At 42.0% G+C, this 13319-nt stretch overlaps 2 protein-coding genes across 4 annotated transcripts in view; both read right to left on the bottom strand.

Moving 5' to 3' along the window:
* LOC112256622 (uncharacterized protein KIAA1522 homolog) overlaps nt 1–6142 on the bottom strand; it is a 39018-nt gene extending 32876 nt beyond the window's left edge. For both annotated transcript variants that reach the window (XM_024429984.2, XM_024429986.2), the window contains exon 1: nt 5826–6142. The gene's annotated coding sequence lies outside the window, so the exon portion shown is untranslated. The remainder of the gene's footprint in view (nt 1–5825) is intronic.
* Nucleotides 6143–9575: 3433 nt separating this feature from the next.
* On the bottom strand, nt 9576–13109 carry LOC112256623 (histone-binding protein RBBP4). 2 transcript variants are annotated; one of them, XM_024429987.2, is made up of 10 exons: nt 12953–13109; nt 12392–12539; nt 11807–11952; nt 11488–11661; nt 11275–11390; nt 11018–11178; nt 10775–10901; nt 10599–10676; nt 10237–10482; nt 9576–10032 (listed from the first exon to the last, which is right to left on the bottom strand). In XM_024429987.2, the coding sequence occupies exons 1-10, from the start codon at nt 12966–12968 to the stop codon at nt 9970–9972; spliced, it is 1275 nt and encodes a 424-aa protein (XP_024285755.1). In that variant the 5' UTR covers nt 12969–13109; the 3' UTR covers nt 9576–9969. The 2 variants fall into 2 exon arrangements, with proteins under 2 accessions (XP_024285755.1, XP_024285757.1); XM_024429989.2 differs by having other exon boundaries at nt 12392–12536; nt 12953–13074.
* Nucleotides 13110–13319: the final 210 nt, after the last annotated feature.

Below are 13319 nucleotides of genomic sequence, written 5' to 3'. Positions count from 1 at the left end.
ACAACAATACATGCCAATGAAGTGAGATAAGGGCCACCGACAGTGAATCAGGGTCATTGTTATTTTATTAGTACTTTTTTGGGGCCCATCCTTTTGTCCTTTTTGGAGGACAAAAGTAACTTTGCTTTACATTTTTGTTTTTACAGATTTTTAGTTACATATGGGCAATTCCACGGTAGACTCAGATTTTTCACTAACAATGTATGCCAAACAAAAACCATTGATTTCAAAAGTTTAACAAACCATACAACTATGTACAAGGAAGACTTCATTTACACAGAACATTTTACAAAAACACATTGATTGGAAGAACTGTGCAGATGCAAAGTTTGTTAACAGAATTTCTGTAAAATCTCCCTCAGTTTTTATTTATTTTTATGAGTCCATGTTCTCCAAAAAAACTCAAATCTTTGGTCCGAATTAAGATTCAATGGTGCCTGCAGAAAGAATTGGGTTATTGAACTACAGTAAGTAAAGTGGATTTACTCCCAGTAACCGAACAGCGGAGACTAAATTTAATCATAGGTCCCTTATCTGTGCTACGCAGAAATGCATAGTTATGGACGTGAATGCCATTCTCTTCATGGGGATGTATCCTAAATAGGTACACAAATGTAGAAATATGCAATATCCTCCTCTGCATATCTGGGTATTATTCTACACACTGACTATTATTTTAATGAGGTCTTCCCCCAAACAAGACCAAATCTGGTTGGTCCGGACCAAATCATAGACATCCATGTTTGACAAATTTGGACATCAGAGTACAGCACAGTAGAGTAGAGTTCAGTACAGTACAGTGTACTCAACTCTAGTGTGCTCTACTGTTTACTATACTATTCTTTAACCTACTGTACTGTATTGTCCAAACTGGTGAACCCAACAGTGGTTTGTGACTACTACGATTTAACTCTTTAGCCAATTCAATTGCAGAAATTCTGTTAACAATTTTTTGGAAATTCCATTACCGATCTGGTAACAGAATTTAAAGTTAAGCACTTGTACAAAAATACATCTGGTGACCACCATTTGCCTAATGCAGCGGGATACATCTCCTTCACATAGAGCTGATCAGGCTGTTGGTGGCCTGTGGAATGTCGTCCCACTCTTGGCTGTGCGAAGTTGCTGGATATTGGTGAGGGCTGTCGTACACATCGATCCAGAGCATACCAAACGTGCTCAATGGGTGACATGTCTGGTGAGTATGCAGGCCATGGAAGAACTGGGACATTTTCAGCCTCAAGGAATTGTGCACAGATCCTTGCATTACCATGCTGAAACATGAGGCGATAGCAGCGAATGAATGGAAAGACAATGGGCCTCAGGATCTTGTCACAGTATCTCTGCACATTGAAATTGCCAAAGATAAAATGCAATTGTGTTAGTTGTCTGTAGCTTATGCCTGCCCATAACATAGTACCCCATAACATAGTACCCCATGGTGGCAGTTCACATCAGCAAAACACGCGCCCAGACGATGCCATACAATGCTGTCTGCCATCTGCCCGGTACAGTTGAAACTGGGATTTATCTGTGAAGAGCACACTTCTCCAGTGTGCCAGTATCGAACATTTGCCCACTGTAGTCGGTTACAACGCCGAAATGCAGTCAGGTCAAGACCCTGGTGAAGATGACGAGCATACAGAGAATCTGTTTCTGCAGAAACTCTTCAGTTGTGCAAACCTACAGTTCCATCAGCTGTCTGGGTGGCTGGTCTTAGAAGATCCTGCAGGTGAAGAAGCCGGATGTGGAGGTCCACGGCTGGCATGGTTACACATGGTCTGCGGTTGTGAGGCCAGTTGGACGTACTACCAAATTCTCTAAAATGAAGTTGGTGGCTTATGGTAGAGAAATGAACATTCAATTATCTGGCAACAGCTCTGGTGGACAAGCCTGCAGTCAGCATAACAATTTTATGCTCCATAAAAACTTGAGCCTTCTGTGGCATTGTGTTGTGTGACAAAACTGCACATTTCAGAGTGGCCTTTTTTTGTCCTCAGCACAAGGTGCACCTGTGTATATGATCAAGCTGTTTAATCAGCTTCTTGATATGCCACACCTGTCAGGTGGATGGAATATCTTGGCAAAGGAGAAATGCTCACTAACAGGGATGTAAACAAATTTGTGAACACAATTTGAGAGAAAAGCATGTGTGTATATGGAAAATGTCAGGGATCTTTTATTTCAGCTCATGAAATGAACACTACATGTTGCGTTTATATTTTTGTTCAGTATACAGTGTTATCAGTAATAACTATTACCGATCATGAGGTTTTTAATCCCACCCCTCTGCTACTCTCATTCAGGGTCATTGTTGCTGTAAGGGGGAAATATGTGGAGTCGAGAACAGATCTGTTCAAGTCTGAGTGCTTTTGGGACACTGTAGCCGTGCAGCAGCTTGTCTAAGAGTAGAGGCTGCATTCCTGAGCGATTGATAATTGCTGAGGAACTCCCCTTTCCAAATCTCCTTCAGCCTCTCTCTTGTTCTCATTTCTCATGACTGGGCACTTGAATCTGCCTGTTTCTAGACCTCCTCAGTGTTGCTGTGGGCCTAAGCCTGGACCTCTGTATTTTTGGAAGAAAACCAGGGGAGAATAAGTATTTTGACAGTAGTGACAGTAGCTACTGGGGGGAAAAAAAAAAACACAGCTGAGACTTAAAGTACATCCTCCCCTGCCACTGGCATCTCTGAAGCCTCTGTTCTCGCCAGTTAAAACAAGCCCTCTGTGCCCTGACCACAATAACACACACACTGAGCATGCTGAGAGGACTAGGAAACATTATTGGAAACTCTATGGGACATGCAGAAATACAGGAGAACAGTCTAATCCAGCAGTGGAAAGATGCAAATGTTCTCTATGTAAATGGGTTTTTTTATATTTCAGAAGGCTTCAATGGGCAACTAAAAGAAAGTATGTCCCATTTGGCTAATTCAACTAATACACAGTCCCCAAGCTTATACTTATGCACCGTCAAGGACAGTCGGACTGAGAACATGAGACACACACATTGAGGGCCAATGTTTTAACTCATTGGATTTCTCATTAATATTGATCAAAGGCTCATTGATGACAGATGAGTAACTCAGCCAATCCCACTGATTAAACCTATTGTCTGCCACTCCGTCTACACACAGAAGGCTCCTCACTACACTGCAGACATGAGTCACTGCTGATTCCACTACACTCACGACACTGTCGCCCATTCCAGACTGTGATTAGAAGGTCTACAGCCCATCATAATAGCGGGATGTTCTCTTTCCACTGCTGCAAACTAAGTTCTGTACTAACCAGGCCCCCTTTCTCCACTGCTGCAATGGTTACTGTGGTCTCCCAACACTGACTACAGTCTAGAGACTGAGCTATTCTTCCTCTTAGCACCCTCAGTCTGTCATGCCCTCACCCCTCTCTTACTAGTGTCCTGAGTTTTTCAAGGTCAAGTTCCAACCTGGGGGAAAAGTCAGGGCCCTAGCTATGCAGAGGCATCCCCTCCTGGCTCTGTGGTTACATAAGGCACCTGTTATCTCCATGGATACAAGCCATGGCCTGGCTTGTGGCCAGGTGAGAAGGAAGCACCACCAGTAAAGGACACACCCTTCCTAAACAAAAGTATCTTGTCTCCACTACAGTTCAGACTATTCTGTAGAGGTCAGGCTGAACTCATTAGGGGCAGAGGTTAGGTGGGTTGGTTGTGTGAAATGGTCAGGAAAGAGACTATACACCGATGTTCATTAGCAGACTACACTGGTAATTACTGCTAATTATCAGTTTCTAATTGTCCATAATAACATTAATGAGAAAGAACAAGCAACTGACATATGTGACAACATCTAGCACGACTGATAAATCTGGCCAATTTGTCTCCAAAAGGACTCTATCCATAGAAAGACACCAATACATTCCCCAACTGATCTGCAGTCAAGACAATGTTATGCTTTAAGCTTCCAGTTCAAAGTCCATAGACAGGCAATGTACAGTATGTCTACAAACAGAAGGAGACCCTGGGGAACTGAGAATGTCAGGTTATCTTCACTCATGATAAAGGATAAAGGAAATAAAATAGACTGCCATGTGGCCATTTACTGGGAAATATCATACCAACCAACATCACCAGTGCCATAAGATTGTCAGTGTCCATGAGTACTGCTCAGATAATTAATAGAAAAACTGATTTATCCTTTCATTGCGAAGACCTCCTTAGTAAAACTTTTAGGATTATATCTTTCTACCCATTTGTTTAACTGTTCCTGGACCAACAAAGGCCAAGCTACACAAATCTCCACCACCTCTGAACCTGCATCCCACTTCTGACATGAACTTTGGGCTCCCGAGTGAGACAGCGATCTAAGGCACTGCATCTCAGTGCTAGAGGCGTCACTACAGACCCTGGTTCGATTCCAGGCTGTATCGCAACCGGCCGTGATCGGAATTCCCATCGGTCGGCGCACAATTGGCCCAGCGTCGTCCGGGTCAGGCCGGGGTAGGTCATCATTGTAAATAAGTATTTGTTCTTAACTGACTTGCCTAGGTAAATAAAGGTTAAATAAAATACATTAAAAATGCCAATGGTTGGCTGTACCTTAGCCAAGTACATCAACTCCTCCACTGAGTTGAGTGAAGACACGTTTTTTTTTTTAAATGAACCTCAGACTCCTTTGAGTTGTTATGCATCGATACTTAAATTCTTAAACCCTTACTGTGTACCCATTTGTTTAAATCTATACTTTTACATTTTATTATAATCAAATACAACCACCGAATGTTTCTTTGTTGAGATTCAATTTGCGCATTCGCACCGAGTTGCCATCTTAGAGCAACAGCAATGAGGAAACAGCCAGGTGGTTGTATGATAAACGTTTAATTAAAAAGCATGGATTTCAGAAAACAAAGAAAGGCCTGCAACAACAGAAGACAAACATAGGTACACAGTAAGGGTATTGACTCAGTGACTAGAAGGATTCTTCTGTGCTTAGCCTGAAGACCTGGCATTGAATTCAATGTCGGACATAAATGAACGTTTGGATCGTTTTAAGTTCTCTCACGACCTCCACAAGACAGAATGTTGAATAAATTTAGATTTTCACTTACTCTATCGGTTGTTCGTGCGGTTGGCCCTTTTGCAGGTAGGAATGTGAGACAATATATCCACCTTACTTTACCGGTTGTTCGTGCGGTAGGTACTTTTGCAGGTAGGAATGTGAGACAATATATCCACAGCAAAGTATAATAACAGCGCATTCAGATTTATAGCACAATATAAAAATACACAAATCTGAATACACTACCAGCGCTTTGAAAAATTGATGTAATTTTACTTTCCTGTGCATATATTGTCTCGCATTCCTACCCGCAAAAGGACCAACCACACAGAAAACCGGTAAAGTACGTTAAAATATCATTGTATTCAACATTCTGGCTTGTGGAGGTCATAAGGGGAAACGTTCCTGATGCAAACGCTCAATTATGCCTAACGTAGAATTCAAATATATTTAGGTTTTAGGCTAGTCTGCGCTCTAGCTGTGCTGTACCATCAACCGCCAATCATAGCATATTTCAGAAAGGCTAACACACATTCTAAAAGCTAGATACCTCATTGAGATCTTATGTTTCCTCACTATTTAATAAGAAAGTTATTCTGTGATGAAAGTTATGAATTTACAAGTTGGATAATTGTCAGAACTTTAAAAAAAAATCTAGACTGAGATAAAACAGCAAGTTACATTCCTTTGCTCATTATCACACAAAAGCGACATTCAGCAGTGCTACACACACTTTTTGACCATAAAATATGAGAAACATAAAGAATTCAAAAGGAATTGGTTTTACCTTTTGGAAAAAAAGTTTTAGGTCCCGATTTGATAGATGCGTTCCATTTGAAGCGTTTCCACTGCGTTCCTCTCAAGTTTATTTTCCGAACCTGGACTGAAAATCCAGGTAAACCATATCCGCAAAGTGTGCCACAGGAGGAGACTAGTGATATTTTGCTGAAACGCTACAATAATTGTTTTGTACAAACTAGAGCAATCGGTTTTGCACACGGACGCTCCAATTGTTTCCAACAACTGACAAAATGCTTGCGTCTGTGCTGTCCAACCTATGGCTGTAGTGCGCGCACAGGTGAGGACATGAAAGGAATTACCGATGATGTTGAGGACCGCCCGCCTAGTGGCGGGGAAAATATCCCTCATATAACGTGTTATCGTTTTCTTTTCTTCTTCTCTATTATTGCCCACCGACAAAAAGGTTGCATTATCACTTGTTGGTGTGTAGATACGACTTTTAGATTGATATGATAACAAATACTTCTGACACATGAATATAGTGTAACTTCTTATTTTGACAGCTATCAGAGTGATTAAGGTCAGATTTATTTTCATCAGATAATTGAATTATTTATCATAGGTGGCCGTACATTAAGTTATCTAATCTCATTATCACCAAAACAGCATATACAAGGACCAGATAAATCAGCACAAATAGGCTTCGCTTCAATCTACTGAATAACTGAAATGAACATTTGAAAACAGCTGAAATGTAGTTACACTGTGAATGTTTAAATTATGTATTCAAAATAAACAAGAAAAATACAATAATGTGTGTGTTATTAGTTTAAGCACATTGTGTTTGTCTATTGTTGTGACTTAGATGAAGATCAGATCAAATTTGATGACTAATTTATGCAGAAATCCAGGTAATTCCAAAGGGTTCACATACTCTTTTTTGCCACTGTAGTTGAGGGTGCCAGTGACACTTTTATAACCCTTGTGCATGCAGCATATACACTGAGTGTACAAAACATTAGGATCAACTTCCAAATATTGAGTTGCACCCCCCTTTGACCTCATAACAGCCTCAATTTGTTGGGGTATGGACTCTACAAGGTGTCAAAAGCATTCTACAGGGATGCTGGCCCATGTGACTCCAATGCTTCCTACAGTTGTGTGCAGTTGGCTGGATGCCCTTTGGGTGGACCATTCTTGATACACACAGGAAATTGTTCAGTGCGAAAAACCCAGCAGCGTTGCCGTTCTTGACACTCTCAAACCGGTGCGCCTGGCACCTACTACCATACCCCGTTCAAAGGAACTTAAATATTTTGTCTTGCTCATTCACAATCTGAGTGGCAGACATACACAATACATATCTCAATTGTCTCAAGGCTTAAAAATCATTATTTAACCTGTCCTTAATCTACACTGATTCAAGTGGATTTAACAGTTGACATCAAGAAGGGAGAATATATTTCACCTGGATTCACCTGGTCAGTCTATGTCATGGAAAGAGCAAGTGTTCCTAACGTTTTGTACACTCAATGTATATTGTTATTTTTCGGGTGTGGTTTTCATATAAGCCCTCTTGGGTTTCAAAGCTCACCTGCACACCTTTTAACTTTGTTTTTGTCTGCACTGTTTTTCATTCACTTTACAAATAACTATAAAGATAAAACCGATGTTCAGAATAGCTTTATCTGACAAATATGCTAAGCGAATTAAACATGATTTTAGGAGATGTTTTCATGTCCAATTTGAAATTACACATGGGGTAAAATTCTGACATGCAGCTGCCTGTACACTTCATGTATATTACAGTGTCTGAGAATGTCACTGTCTATGCCATATCATATCAAGATCAGATAGAGGTAAGAATAGACCGACTTGGATACCAGGAGCACAGACACGTACTGAAGAAGTGATAAGAGAGGAATATACAGTATGTCTAGATAGAAGCTCATAGGATGGTGGAATCACACAAACAGATCTCTAATGTTGACTGGATCCTTGTGCTTTTCTCAGTCTATTCTTGTGCACTGTCATAGATTAATCTTGGCTTTGAAAGAGCTCCAACTCCCATGAATCATAAGTCTTGCTATTTCACTGTGGATCCCATGACTTATCAGTCTGAATGATCTGTGAGTGCAACACAAACGCTCTCTTACCCTTTCCTCTTCTTCCTATCCTTGTCCACTTCCACTTCTTTTGACAGGTGATGGAGACACCAATGACGGATCTACAAAGCGGGAGGGAAGTTGAGTCTAGAGAGGACTTGCACTCTGAAGAGGAGTATATGTAGGAGGCACATTCTGTGGAGAGCAGCCTAACGGCAGCAGTAACCCACTTTGAGAGAAGCATGTACAGTGCCGGATATATGGTTCAAGCACGCATAACTGAGGTGGAACATACTTTTGTCCTGCTGGAGGGTAGCATGGACAGTATGAGGCTGATCTTTGAGGAGTGCATAGAGGTGGGCCGTCTGGAAAGTCAGAGGAATGAATTGGTATGGGAGCGATTGCACCTGGAGCAGCCTATGCTGCAGGCTACGAGAGGTCAGTTGTTAGAGGCACATAGAGTCCTTACAAGCATCCAGTTGGAGTATATTAATCTGCAGATAGAGGTGGGACAGGTGAAGAGTAAGCCATTTGTCACAGCCAGACTGTATTCAGAGCCAGCTAACACAGACTGCATAACAGTATGATGGCCCAGTAGTCACACAGGTAAAATGGAGTGGAAACCCCACGTTGCATGTAAGCTTTTGTGAGAATGCAGTTCAAGTATCCTTTAGTAAAGGGTTACAGTATGATGGCCGTTTACATTTTCTCAGCATTTTCCTGTGGTTTCTTTTGTCATCCCTTTGATGTGACGTTTCATTACGTTGACGTGTTATCAGCTTTGTTATTGCTGTTAACGGCTGCCTGTCATTGAGAGTTAACTGTTAGCATGAGTGGAAACTTGCTTAAATTTGTTTTTTTTTTCTGCCCCCAGGAGGAGCTCCAGGCCCATGTCTAGTCTCAGAGGTAGCCCAGCTTCTGGAGACCCGGCACAACCAGCTAAACACCCTGAAGGATCGGTCCAGATGACCATCCCGTCACAGGGCCGTGAATGACTTCACTCACTACCAACAAGCCTCACTGTGCCTTCAGCGGTAGCATGATGAATGTAGAAGGCTGGTATGAACCGTGCCTGCTAGCCCTGCTCCGGAGGCAGGGAAGGATACAGAGCCAGAAAAGGCATGGTGTAACTGTTCTAATTTCTCATCAGGAGACTGTGGACTCAGTTGAAGAGACCATGAGGAAGCTGAAGCTTCATTTTTTTGTTGTTGAGAAAGGCAAAACAGACAATTGGAAGAATTGAAGGGACTTTTGAGGGGAAGGATGTGGTATGCTACTGGCCATGAGATGCAGAGAACTAGCAGATGATCCTTTTGACCCTTAGGAATGAAGGTTTAGCAAATTAATATTTTAAGCCTGTACTACTTACAATTGCCTGACATGTACAATTAACATTCCTGGGAGTCTCAATGTGATTTTATTACATGGGCTGTATTGAAGCAAGCAAGACATTTGCTGAAGGGGAATCATAACTTTTCCATGGAAGTACAGGATAGTTGACAAAACACCTGGAATATCCACAACCCCTCCAGACCGAACATGTATTGTTTGCAAGTGTCCTTGATTGTGCGTTTAGCCAATGTCAGTGATTGCTTTACTTAAACTGTTCTTAATGCATTAACAATGACATTATGATAGTTGGCCGTGGATGTGAGCTCAGCATGTCTTAACTGTAAACTGCACTGTGCATGGAAGGTCTACTGTAAAAACAATGTTTATTATGAATACACATACACAGCAAAAAGAAATCCGATGCAGATGTGGCATACAAAGCAATAGACAGGGATACTAGACATACAAAGGTGATTGGGGAAATCTACAATACAGCTGTCAAGGGAATGAAAATCTATGTAATTTCTTATGAAATTAAACTGTATAAATGTTACTAACACAATGAGCATAATTTAAGATGTTTCCCCGCTACATTTATTTGTTTCCCCTTACAAAAATTCAAAACAACCCACTCTTATGCACCATGTCTTTTTTCAAAGACATTTAAACATTGTGTCCTATTGAGAAAAAAAAAGAAAAAAGAAAGTGTTTTGATGTGATCAATGGAGGGTTGTTGTGTGACTCAAGATTCACTCATGCCTGGACCTCAGTGTCTGCTGCTCCCTCTGGGTCCTCGTCATTGTAGATGTTCTCAGCCTGGAAAATGGAAAGACATTCTTGTTACTTTGACTAATAAAATAAAAAAGTTCTACATATTATAATAAGATGGTAATACTGGTAGTACTAAGGTAGTGCTTCTGCCATCCTTGCAAACCTGTTACTTAGGCCTCATGAAATGAATAAACTATTCTTTATAGCCTCCCACTGTTTGACAGAGCACCATCTGTCCTAAGGTCTTACCATCTGCCAAACTTCCATGATGTTGTCCTCAGACACCGAACAGATGACCCAGGGCTCGTTGGGGTTCCACGAGAAGTCTGAGATCTTAGCTGTGTGACCACCGTGAATGAACAGCAGTTCAGGTGGACCATCCTCAGCATCCTCTGGCGACTGCTCCTCTCCGATTTTACTGAGGTCCCACACGTTGAGTCGCCTGTCTGTGCCACTGGAGGCAAGGATGGTTTCATTATGAGGAGACCACTGGACCTTAAGGGAGGAAAGGAGCAGAAATATGACACAACTTAGTCATAGATGGTTCAACACACAGCTTGTGCAAAACAGACTTCATAGGGAATAATTGTCCGCTTCATGACTTAACATACCTGGAAGATCTCATCTTTGTGAGACTCAAATGAATGCAGCTTCAGTTTCAGGTTCCTCAGGTCCCAAAGAGCAACAGTCTTAAAAGGGAGAAACCGTTAAATCCACACTACTACTTCACTAACTACAATATGAAAGAATCTTGGAAGAATTGAGAGCAGTAAGAGATCCAGCCCACCTTGTCTGCTGAGCCTGAGGCCAGGATGAACTCGCTGTAAGGGTTGAAGGACAGACAGTTGACCTCTGCAGTGTGGGCGTCCACAGCATGGCTGGGTTTCGACGTATTGTTTGATCGCGTGTCCCAACTGCACAGTAAACACAGTAATCAAGTGTTATTGTTCAATGAGCAAGACCAAACAATGCTGCTGCCCATTCAAATAGGTAGTTTTTTTTGAAGGGGAGTTAATTCATAGAGCCTTACATCATGAGTTTCTGGTCATCAGCTACAGATCCAAAGAGCGACTCGTGCAGTAGATGCCAAGAAACATCCTCCACAACGGCTGTGTGTCCAGTGAAGATGGTCTTCGCGTCCACAACCTTCCCCTCCTTAGGAACTGCACTGATGTCCCACATACAGATCGTCTGCAGACAGATGGGAAGCAAGGTGAGAAAAGGAAAGACATGGAAGGAGGAAGAGTGTTCAAGCACTTGCTCTGGGTCAAGTGCTAAGTCACTCACATGGTCATCAGAAGCACTGAGAAGGCAACCACTCAGGTTGGGGTTCCAGGAGAGACCGTAACCCTCCTTCTGGTGTCCCCTCAAACGCAGATCTGGGGTGCACTCTCCAGATGGATCTGTAGTACACAGGTAAACACATTATTACCAAACATTTTTAAAGCAGGACTTGGACTTCCTGGCCATACACTTTAAATGTGCAGTAAGCAGACCCACCTGGTTTGGAGGGATGTTTGGTGTAGTCAAAGACAAGCACATCACTGGTTGGGGTTTTGGTGGCGATGATGCAGGGGTTCTGGGGCATGTGGCGGGCTCTGTTCACCTCTCCCTCATGGTTTATCTTGATTTCAATCTCTATCTTACCGCTGACTGAGCCAAAGCCTCCAAACTCTGAAGGGAGCGAGAGAGTCAGATCAGTGAGCTACAGCAAAAAGGACTAATGTATATTACCACCAGTAAAATATTTTTAATGAACCAAAGCCTTAAAAAACATTTACACAGAAAGGTTGTAATTGTAGCAAAAACATTCTCTCACCGCCTTTCTCACTATCATAGTGAGAAGCATCAAACTGCGCGTCGTCATTGGGCAGTTGCACGCTGGCAATGACCAGGTGATTCTGTTCATCTGATGTGTGTGTGCCAAGAACCAGCCGGTGTACACTGAAATCCTTCCCCTCCGGTCTAAAATGATAGAAAAAAGGTGTTCCAAAACAGATACATTTAAACAGTTTCCTTTTTATTTTATGTAATAGGGGGCATTAGAAACTCAACATGGTCCATACAAGGATACCGTCGCAACACATTTTTGTCTCCATCTTCCTAAAGGCACCATAGTTCTCTCAGTAATCTAGCGAAGGCAGTTGTGTGCACAAGTATTCATGGCAACTATAGCTAGCTATGTATTCCTATATTGACATGCACAGATAACTGAAGCATTCAAGAAAAGTGGGAACTGGGGGGGGGGGGGCTCCAACTGGAAAAAATAGTTTTGAATGGTCATCCAACTCAGAAATTCTGGCATATTTCTAGAGCTCCGACTTTTCTCCATGAATATCAGTCGTGTTTTCACCTCGTTTTTTAAAAGTTCCCAGTTGTCTTGAAAGTACCAAATGAACCCTACCTGGTGACATCAGGCAGCCACTGTGCTGTGAGGCTAGGCCACTCCAGGGCGTGGGTCATCACCAAGTCATAGAGGAAGGGCGTGTTCTTCTTCCATATCTTGTACTCCTCATTTATCACCCTCTCCTCCACAGCATCATCAAACGCTGCTGTAAAACAGAATGAAAGTCAATCGAGACAGATTTAAATGTAACTCATACTACCAGCAACCCATTCAAAGGAAATATAGTTGTGATTGAGGGTACCCTATTAACATTGAGAAAGTGTTAGCTAGCTAATTCATAGTTACGCCCATTGAGTAGGGTTTCCCCGATGTTAACAAACGTATTGACAAATTGAGCGAACGTTAGCTAACTCATTTCACTCCCCCAAACAGGTTGTGTCTCTGGCATTAAACAACGCTTTGCTTTTGAATACACTTAGCTTGCTTGCTTGCTAGCTAGCTAGCTAGCTGGGTACTTTTCTTTGTATACAATTACACATTCATTATCTCCACGATTGATACGCCGGGAACCCCTGGCCTACCTTGGTAGCTAGCTTATTCACTTTTGAATGAAATTACCTTCCTTATCAGCCATGGCGTTGATAATATTACACAAGTAGCTTTGTTTTCCGAAATAGCGCTTCGCGGAGAACAAGCACGCAGCCGGGCTACCTTGGCGGGAACGCTATAGAGGTTAAATAGCCAATCACCGTCAACTAAACCGGAAGATGTCGAATATGTATTCGTCAAAGAAAAGGCTCCGACAGGATTCCGGGTTACCAAAAATGTTTCCACTAGATAGCACAGCTATAAAGTGGCTATATAGTAATAATTCATGAAAACCAAAATGTGGTTTTTGGTCTTAGTTTAAGTCTCGGGTTAGCAAAATTAGCAGAGGGGTTAATGTTATTGGTTAGGTTTAAAATCAAATCTTAATAAGATAAAT

Source organism: Oncorhynchus tshawytscha, linkage group LG08 (genome assembly GCF_018296145.1).
Source record: "Oncorhynchus tshawytscha isolate Ot180627B linkage group LG08, Otsh_v2.0, whole genome shotgun sequence".
Classification (NCBI taxonomy): domain Eukaryota; kingdom Metazoa; phylum Chordata; class Actinopteri; order Salmoniformes; family Salmonidae; genus Oncorhynchus; species Oncorhynchus tshawytscha.
The sequence above is the reverse complement of the archived record's forward strand: the minus strand, read 5'-3'. Positions and strand labels throughout refer to the sequence as shown.

Excerpts from the sequence above, each read along its gene's own strand:
- LOC112256623 (XM_024429987.2), bottom strand. Across the intron at positions 11,179-11,274 it reads TCAGTGCTTCTGATGACCAT|ACGATCTGTATGTGGGACAT; the intron begins GTGAGTGACTTA and ends ATCTGTCTGCAG. Across the intron at positions 10,033-10,236 it reads TCATGGAAGTTTGGCAGATG|GCTGAGAACATCTACAATGA; the intron begins GTAAGACCTTAG and ends TCCATTTTCCAG.